The 10,061-nt window shown below is 39.4% G+C and overlaps 1 protein-coding gene across 1 annotated transcript; it reads left to right on the top strand.

Moving 5' to 3' along the window:
• Nucleotides 1-850: 850 nt before the first annotated feature.
• zw10 (zw10 kinetochore protein) lies at nucleotides 851-8,931 on the top strand. The gene is made up of 16 exons (XM_034607015.1): nucleotides 851-1,090; nucleotides 2,188-2,322; nucleotides 2,416-2,517; nucleotides 2,713-2,790; nucleotides 3,428-3,587; nucleotides 3,978-4,130; nucleotides 4,222-4,419; nucleotides 4,603-4,739; nucleotides 4,910-5,092; nucleotides 5,443-5,666; nucleotides 6,055-6,126; nucleotides 6,227-6,396; nucleotides 6,522-6,652; nucleotides 6,845-6,976; nucleotides 7,472-7,674; nucleotides 7,965-8,931. Exons 1-16 carry the CDS (start codon nucleotides 986-988, stop codon nucleotides 8,083-8,085), a joined length of 2,304 nt encoding a protein of 767 aa, XP_034462906.1. The 5' UTR covers nucleotides 851-985; the 3' UTR covers nucleotides 8,086-8,931.
• Nucleotides 8,932-10,061: the final 1,130 nt, after the last annotated feature.

Raw genomic sequence — 10,061 nt, 5'->3', positions numbered from 1 at the left:
AGGTAACTAACCAAATAATACACCCACAGTAATATTATTAATGTAGCCTTATTATTTATAAAGACACATCCTGTAATTCTGACTGATAACCTGTAATGTGCGAATGTCAATTGAAGAAATTATTCGTAGATTATATGATAATGAAAATAATCACTAGATGCAGGCCTGCTCACACTGATACATCTCAAATCATGACACTGTCCTATCATTCAGACTTAGCAGGTCATAGTTGAAATATAGAAAGTGGTTATTTGGGATTTGTAGAATATCCGGCACTTTTTGCTTTTGCTTCCATCCTCAGACAGGTAATAATGGTTTGATTGTTTATATAAACAATAAAGCAATGTCATATTCAAAACAATATGTAAAACAATATCAAAACCACTGAGCGACTGGTTGCAATAGGACAATGCAGAGCACATAATACAATACAAACTCATATACACACAAAAAATTACTAAACAGCACAAAGGGGAAAAAAACATAAAGGGAAAAAGAGGGGATAAACACACAAGGGATCAATCTGGAATCAAAGTGCATTTTAGATATTTTAATGGGGCGTTATCTAGTTCGAATATGCCAGTAAAAAACAGGGGTTGTTTTTTTAGGAAGTGACATTTTTGTACAAAATACTTTCAAAACTCTACCTTTGCCCTTTTTGCCATGTATTCTGCTCTCCTGTTTCCTTGTGCCTTTATTTATTAATTGTGGATTCTCTTTGGATCACGACAGACCTCTGCCCTATGCCTAAAGAACTTTTGTTATATACTCTCCTAACGTCAGAGGGAGGTAATGATGGGATCTGGTGACAACCTGTCCTCTATTTAAATCAAACGAAGAAGAAGACGCTGGGAGGCGGGTCCAGTGGATATCGCGGGACCAATCCAAGCAGCTGGCGGGTGTTGGGTTGTTGTCGCACGGAGGAGCTGAGGCTCGTCTGTCACACTTGTTTTAAACCTGTAGAACATTATAACGTCGCTTCACGATGGCGTCGTTTGTGACCGAAGTACTCGCCAGCTCCGGCAAACTGGAGAAAGAGGACCTGTCCGGCAAAATTAGCAAAATGTCGCGCAAGGTGGAGGATACCAAGGTAACCTGCTAGCTGACGTAGCATTAGCTCTGCTGGATAAAGTTTGAATTAGCCTTAGCTGTTAGCGCTAACACTGCCAGATGTGAAACTTCACTCATCCTCTGACTAACTTGCGACTAGCTGTTCACTGGAATAAAACTTAGCCGCGAATAAACACTGGTGACACCATTAACTTGTAGACGTGGGCCATCGAGCTAACTTAATACAAGTTTAGTGTATTTTCGTTAGCAGTACTGTTAGCTAGCCACACTGTATGTGGTGCCATCCAACGAGCTACGTGGCTCAATAACAAACAAACAGCAAACTAGGCACTTTTGTAACCTCGAGATAATCACTCGGATTTGCATCCTATAGTATTTCTACTGATTTGTATGATCGTCAAGGTCAGCTTGGAAACTAAACTTGTTCATCCATTCAGTAATTAGACAGAAGACACTGGCTTCAGTGCAAAAAGCCCACTTACACCTATAATGAGACTATAACTAATTTAGTAAACTATAGCAAAACGAACAAGTAAGGAAGCTGAAGATCAGTGACTAAAATACGAGTATCTATCGGATTTTAACTTTGTAAAATTCATTTTGTTGTGAGAAAAATGTGAATAAATCACAAGTAGTATTTTATTTATGGTCCAAAATCCGTTTTAATCAATTGTATTTATTAAAAGACTGATCCACACAATAAATACATTTTTATAATCGATTGAGGAAAAATGCAACTGTTCTCAAATCCCTTTTAAATGTTAAGAGTTTTTTGGATTGAATGCACTTTGTCAAATGCCATGATGCAGCAGTTGTGTTCCCTGTGTAAGCCTTGTTGTTTCCTGAAATCAAACATAATTTGCGTCTATTCAGGTCATTGGATGGATAAAAGATAGATCTACCATTAATGACCGGTTATTGTGGACACCCACTGGGATTTTCTATGCATAAGTTTTCATTTGTATCATTAATTAACAGGATATTAACATGAACCATTATATATATATTACTAAGTAGATGAAAAGAATTAAACAATTGTAAACAAACTGCAAGCAGGGCACCAAGCTCAAAGGGAAAAGTTTCTATTAACTCCTTTTGCTTCATGTTTTTTCTCAGGAAGAAGTATGTGACATGATAAACAAGCGATATGGTGACTTCATACCTAGTCTCCAAGGATCCGAGGAGCTAATGGTGCAGGTGGATGAGGTCTCCAAAGAAATGGATGTCCTTAAAAATTGCATTGAGAATGAGGTATGTTTGAAACCGGTTATAAATGTTATGAAAGCCGAACAGACTGGGATACATTTTTTAGCACTGCCATTAAACTTTGTGTGTGTTACACAGATACAGCAGAATATCCACGTGGCTGTGGCTGAGTATGCAAAGCTGAAGCAGCAGCTGGAGAAAAATACCATTATCATAACCATGCTAGGATTCATAAAAGAGGTACATCACTCATGTATTTTATTAAGTTAAATGTATGTAAGGATGTAAATAGTGTCAAAATGCTTTAATTATTAACATGTCATTTACAAATATATCCAGTTTATACATTTCAGTTTAAAAATAATAAGGATGATAATGTCACTAATAAGGACAAAATATATTAACATTTTATCTTATTTCTTCTGTTTGACTCAGTTCCACAATGCAATGGAGGAGTTCAACAAATCTTTACAAGAGAAGAAGTATGTTGACGCAGCCAACCAGCTGGAAAGGGTAAGAGCTGTTACCATCATGTCCACACAACCTCACCTCTAATCTGATGTAGACCTCAGCAATTATTTGAAAACTTCAGTGAAGAGAACAACCAGTTTTAAGGGTTCATTGTTTAAGATTTAGGTGAAAGGGATCTATTAGCAGAAATTGAATATAAAATAATCCTAGTGATGTTTTCACTAGTGTGTAATTATCTAAATTGTACGAGTTTTTGTTTTCGTCTTTACCCTAGAATTGGCCCTTTTATATTTAAATACTTTTTATTTACATCGGGAGCGGGTCCTCTCTACGGAGGCCGCCATGTTTTTTACAGTAGCCCAGACTGGACAAACTAAACACCTTTTGAGTTTATATGACAACTGAAGGCGACCACAGGAAAGGTTCTTTTTCATGTTTGGAAGTGGAGGGTCAGGTGAGGTGGATCCAGCTGCAGCTTCACCACTAGATATCACTAAATTCTACATACTGAACCTTTAATGTAAATACTGTCAGAAAATGGAAAACTCTAAGTCCTGAAATAAGGTCAAGGAAAAGGGAGACGATTGCTGCTACATGTATGCATATTTATATTATTTCCAATAAACTTTTTTCTTAAGTTTGTCTCAACATATTGATTGATGGGTAATATTTTTTGTAGGCAAGAACCAGTGTGGATTCATTGAAGGGTTGGAAGACGTCCCAGCTGCCGCTGCTCAGTACTCTCAGCTCGGAGCTGACGGTGCAGAGAGAAAACTTAATTTACCACATGGGAGATGAATGGAAACGCCTCGTCATCTGGAGATTACCATCCTCAAAGGGTAAGAATTCCTCTGGTTGAAAATTTTAACTATGTTAGTCAGACGTGATACATATATAACTATATTAAGTATATTCTGTATCATACATTGCTGAGTATGAAGGGATTGTTCAGTGTTATATTAAAGATACAGAGACTTAGAATTGTTTTTCTTCCCTACGTGTATTTATATGATTGTAATCACACAGATGACTGCAACTAATACTCGGTAACAAAACACTGCACGAATTCCAGTCATAATCTCAATTCCATACAGCTTGGACCAAATAGATGCATTTATAAGCTGGTCTTAGACTTCCTAGCGTTTCATGTTCTTTATATTTCAAAAACACAACATTAAATCTACCTGAGCTTGTTGCATTAACATTGGCTGTTGGATTCGTACCATTAGAGTCTGCAGGTCTGAAGTCCTTCCTGAAGGTTGAGCTGAAGCTGAGCCACCCCGGCAGTAAAGAGGGTGAACCCAAACCACCTGCTCTGTTGTGCTGCGTCCTGCAAGCTCTGGCCATCCAGGGAGACCTTCAGCACAAGATCAAACTCTTCAGTAAGAACAACAAAAAACGGCTCGCTGTTGAATATGCAGTCCTTTTATACGGACATCATGGGTAAAGCACATTTCTGTCCTTTCCTTTCAGGTCAAGTACTGTTGAAGAACATGTTGAAGCCGTTGGTGGTGTACCCGTCACTGTCAGTGAAGGTAACAGAGCAGCAGGGGGAGGGAACTTTCCTGGCTTTAGAGTGTTTGGAGGAGAGCCCAGAGGAGCGATCCACACCTTCACAGGTCTACAGGAAACTGCTCCTGGTGCTCCAGACACTGCACTCGCACCTGCTAGGTAAAGTATGGCTGGGCCCATATAGAAATATGACATAATGCTCTAAGGTCGCTCAGTGTCGCTGTGTTTTACATCTTTATCACAACTGCATAAGTCATAAGGCGCATGTTTAACGAAAAAGTCGGCAGGTGGACAATATTAAATTACAAAATAGTGACAAAATAAACGTGTGTTGTTTTTCAGACGTGTCCATTGGTGATAAAAAGCTCTCAACTATCTTGGGGGAGCTAATTTGGGAGGAAATTTCCCAGTGCATCATCCACGAGTGTCTGCTCTACTCCATCCCCACCAACAACAGCCAGCTAGAGAAATATAAAAGTGTATGGACCTAACAGCAGTTTCTATAATATAATTTTATTGTTACACCTACAGAAAATATACAAATGATATTGTAAACTACATACTGAAAAGAAACGTGTCTTTGTCTTGCTGTCTTATTCTGGTCTGTCGAATTTCATATTTAATGTTTTTTCTCCTGTACATATTCAAGGTGATCAAGGAAACAGAGGAGTTTGAGAAGTCTCTGAAGGAGATGGAGTTTCTGCAGGGCGACTCCACAGATCTGCTCAAATATGCCCGAGACGTCAACTGTCACTTTGCCAGCAAGAAGTGCAAGGATGTTATTGTGGCGGCCCGCAAACTCATGACCTCCAAAATGCACAACACTGTCAAGGCATGTGTGCATATGAACTTTTGATTGAATATTAACTTTTTGCCCCCACGTTTGAGGGAATGTTCAAATTAAAAGTCACAGCCCTAGCATACATAAGTCAAGCTGGTTTTCAGTAAGTATGTTTTACTAACAAAAGTTTTTGTGCAGCTAATAGAAGTGAATTGAATTGAAGATACTTGCAGCATTAAACCTTCAAACGACCAGTAATGTAGTTTAAAGAGAAAAGTATGGTTGTGAATACGTGAATGTCCTGAAGTATTATGCAATCCTCTCTTTTTCAAACATACTCTCTTACAGTAAATATTTTATATATAACCTTAATGCCTTTTTGTAACATCTCCCTCCATCAGATCACACCAGACTCCAAGCTGCGTCTCCCCAAGCTCCCTGCTCCAAGTTCAGAGCTGAAGGTGAAGCAGGAGGCCACAAAGGAGGACATCACGATGGAGAACCCAAAGCAGCTGTCTGCGTGGAGTCTGTGTCTACCGGCCTGCCGCATCAGTGAGTCAGTGCAGCAGCTGATGGAGCTGACACTCAACACCCTATGTGAGGCTGTCGGAAGCTCCACACAATGGTATGTTACAGTGCTCAAAGACCCTACTGTGTATTGTACTGATGTACATATGAGGTTGTTGTGCCTGGCAGCGCAATGTCATAGTTCAATAGAAAAACCAGCACCTCCCTGACAGTAATCATTTAGGATTATGTATGATTATTATTTCATGTCATTACAAAACATTGAGGCTTGTCCAGTCAGTGTATCTGCAGTCTACAGTGTGGAGGAGATTGACAACAATGGATAAAAAACATTTGAAGCAGCAGAGGCCAAGATAGCTTGAGTTGTTGCCCTTAGACAGACTTGAGCTTTACTGGATCCTGCAATCATAATGTCTGTTCTCAGACCACCAGGCTTCATCAGTGAAGATATGTTGTCAAAATGAATCTATCTCTGTTCTTTTCAGTGCATTACAGCTCTTCTTCACCGTGAGAAACATTTTCCAGCTGTTCTATGATGTTGTGCCAACATATCACAAGTAAGAATGTTTTCATCTCACAACTCACAGCAGACCAAACCAACACATTTCCACTGAAGGTGTAAAAAGTAGGTCATTGTTTCTCTGCTCCTCCATCCAGGGAGAACCTGCTCAAGTTCCCTCACCTGGCTGCCATTCAGCACAACAACTGCATGTACCTGGCCCACCACCTGCTCACTCTGGGACACCATTTCAGAGGTCATCTGCCACAGCCCCTCAGCGAGGGGGTTGCAACATTTGTGGACATGGTGCCTGGATTCAGGAAACTGGGTAAACAAACAATTCTATGACCTAATATGGTGCAGAAAGCACAATAATAAGGCATCACTAGAACTACTGGCTTGGTGTCATTAATATTTCATGAGGACATTTCTGGTCTGCACATTTTCCTGTAGGTGCTCAGTGCTTCTTAGCTCAGCTGAATGTGCAGAGAGCTGAACTGTTGGAGAGACTTTCCACTGCTCACAACTTCTGCAATCTGGATGACGAAGATAATTACATTGCAGCGAGCAAAGCAGTGAGACAGGTGAGAGGAAAGGCTTTAAAAATAAGAATGTAAATGAGTTGTAACAATGATTGTGTCAGAGAAATATATTTGAACCGTAGATTTTTTGTTGTAATGAAATAAAACTTGTTGAGGAACTACTGATAATGACTAACTTTAGCCGTGCCAAGGTTTTACTATTCATTCTTTCACTTTCCATGTGTTTGTTTGCAGGTGATTCATCAGTTGAAACAGTTGGGTACAGTGTGGCAGGACGTCCTGCCAGTCAGCATCTATTGTAAAGCCATGGGCAACCTCCTCAACACTGCCATCACTGAAGTCATTGCCAAAATCATGATGCTAGAGGTTTGTCTTGTTTTCCATCACGTCGGACCATATTACCAATTATACCAATACAAAGGTATTAATGCCATAAAGAAATCCATGAATAAAATGGCTTCTGGGTGTGTAATCAAATCTGAAACCAAACTAAGAGCAGAATTGTGGGTCCCAGCTGGTGAAAGAATCATAATAAACAATAAAAGCTGGATTTTAAATAATGGCAGAGTTAGTGTACAGCACAAAAAAAAAATGTTGGTTCTTAATAAATTCCTGTTGAAAACATTTAGAGTGGAATTATATCTACTATAATGACCCTAAATGATAAATTGATATCATCAATGTCATGATGATGCACTACCAGGTTGATAAAATTTCCAAATTGTATCACTAACACACATCTCCTGAAAAAACCTTAACATAAAAGTGATATTATCTTGATATGGTATGAAGATGATCTTCTGTAAACTCGTGGCTGTTGATCAGTAAGGATTTTATTTCTCTTTCTATAACTGTCTACAGGATATTTCCTCTGAGGATGGGGAGCACCTGCACACACTGTGCCAAACCATCATCGAGGAAGGTCCGCTCGTCTTCATCCCTCTTGCTGAGGAAAACAAGAACAAGAGATATCAGGAGGAAGTGCCCCTCTATGTGAAGAAGTGGAGCACCTTCAAGGAGCTGGTCATCGTGCTGCGGGCCAACCTGCAGGAGATTGTTGACAGGTAAGATGGAAACTGGACTAAACACTGGATTCTAAATGTCAAACTCCATACCTCTAGTTTGAAGCTTCAACATTAAAAAATGTGTACTCTCCAAACCTAAACTAAGTTATTAGGTTATTTAGCCACAGATAAACTTTAAATAAGTGTTTTCAGTTATTTCTTAGTACTTCTCATGACAAGTAAAATTGATTCACTGAACTAAAGGTCTCTGATAACACTCCTACCGTTTTTATTTTCCATGGATGAGTTGGACTGGCTGGTATTAATTCTCCCTTGATACCTCTCCACAGGTGGGCTGACGGTAAAGGTCCTTTGGCGTTGGAGTTCTCCAGTTCGGAGGGGAAGAATCTGATCCGAGCCTTGTTTCAGAACACAGAGAGGAGAGCTGTGGCTCTGACCAAAATCAAATGAACACTTGGAGCTAACGACCAACGAGACGATACTAGAGCACTTCTTCCTCTGTGGAAAACAGGATTTGTGTCTTAAATCATTTCCATCCTCTGTTATGTACATGAAATATATTACTACTCTCTTCCTTTAACATAAACCACATGGTGATATTAATTAATACTGAGAAAAAACCTCAAGATTTGAGTTATGGTATGTCATTTTTTATCGCCAAAATGAGCCCCAGTCAAGCTGCATAAGTTTACTTACAGCAGCATAAGACCTTTATGTGATGCCATTAAACACAACATTAATGTTAAGTACATCTTCTGTTATGTCTGTTAAACATACACGTCCATGTATGTAGATTGAACTGTTTGGTTGTCTCTGGGATTATAAACTGGTTGTAATCAATCTGTGGGATCTGGTTCTTCTCATCAGGCTGTAATCAGTCCCACACAGATTACACGAAGGCGTCTTTACATCAGCCTGCAGACTCAGTCCTATAGCTTTGCTTTGGGGGGGGTGGGGGGGGTTTCCATGACAGCCAACTGAGGTTGTGTAACCATTGGCCTGCCATCTGTTGACATGTGATGTGGCATCCAGGGCTCATTTTGTTGGTCAAACTTCATCTGTGTTGCAGTGTGCTTGTGTCAGAGGTCTCTGTTCTGTACTAATGTCATTTCAGGTGAAAGTTTTCTGAGTTTGTTCAGATCTCAACGCCTCTAAATTAACATGTGGCTCTAACGGAGAATCACAGAAACTTGCACCTCATAAAAATATCCATGTTCAAGCAAGAAGTGAAAATGAACTCTTCACTCATGTATTTATTATATCTCAAAATAAACCAAAAGATGCAACTTTTTACAACCTTTTGAGAACCGTTTGTTTTTAATGAATATAATGTTGGCATCAGTACGTGATGCTTTTATTTTACTAAAGAAATGGGGACATGGTGCCTGGATTCAGGAAACTGGGTAAACAAACAGTTCTATGACCTAATATGGTGCAGAAAGCACAATAATAAGGCATCACTAGAACTACTGGCTTGGTGTCATTAACATTTCATGAGGACATTTATGGTCTGCACATTTTCCTGTAGGTGCTCAGTGTTTCTTAGCTCAGCTGAATGTGCAGAGAGCTGAACTGTTGGAGAGATAGTTGGCGTCAGTACGTGATGCTTTTATTTTACTAAAGAAATGGGGCAGCTGTGATAGCGTGTAGAAAGCATCATCCACAAATCAGAAGGTCAGTGATTGGTTCCCCAGGTCATCCGGTCTGCATTCCAAAGCATCTGAAGATACTGACGCCCAAATTCCCCCTGACTTTTGTGCTGAGAGTGTATGACTTGTGTTATAGAAAAGAAGTACTGCATATAGAAGCACTGTATGAATGAGAGGATGTGACTTGTACTGTAAAGGAGTGGTCGATAAGGATGGAAAAGTGCTATATATATATTCAGCATCAACTTGTCATAATTTTACAATATGTATAATTATGTATGTATGTTTGTATGAGAGTGGTTTTCTCATGAAACACTTAGAAAGCAGAATGAATTTAAATAGAACCTGACCTGATGTACAGTATTGACACTCGAGGAGGTGCTCTATTCAAACAGCTGTCACAGCCATGTTCAGTGTTATGGGATGGTCGTTGTCAGAAGCTGCTGTGTGAATGATTGGAGGGGAGGAGACTAACAGCTGGACAGTAACAGTCACACAGCAGCTCGTCCGTCACTCATCATCTTTCTTCGTCTGATCAAACCTTGTGACTTCAACAAGGAAGTTCAACCCTGGCAGCAGCTGTGTTCATGTTCATGTATGCTCCACAGAGGTATGTGACAATTCACCCTTTTTATAATGACCTTTTCAGCAGAAGTGTTAGAATCATTTTCAAAATTCATAATATTGACAGGTGGATTTTTTAAATAATAGCTTTAGATATTTAATTAACCCTACTTTCATTCAAATTCATTCAATTCCAATTAATTGATGATTGAA

The sequence above is a fragment of the Hippoglossus hippoglossus genome, chromosome 14 (assembly GCF_009819705.1).
Source record: "Hippoglossus hippoglossus isolate fHipHip1 chromosome 14, fHipHip1.pri, whole genome shotgun sequence".
NCBI classification, from domain to species: domain Eukaryota; kingdom Metazoa; phylum Chordata; class Actinopteri; order Pleuronectiformes; family Pleuronectidae; genus Hippoglossus; species Hippoglossus hippoglossus.
This window is presented reverse-complemented; position numbering and strand designations above follow the sequence as displayed.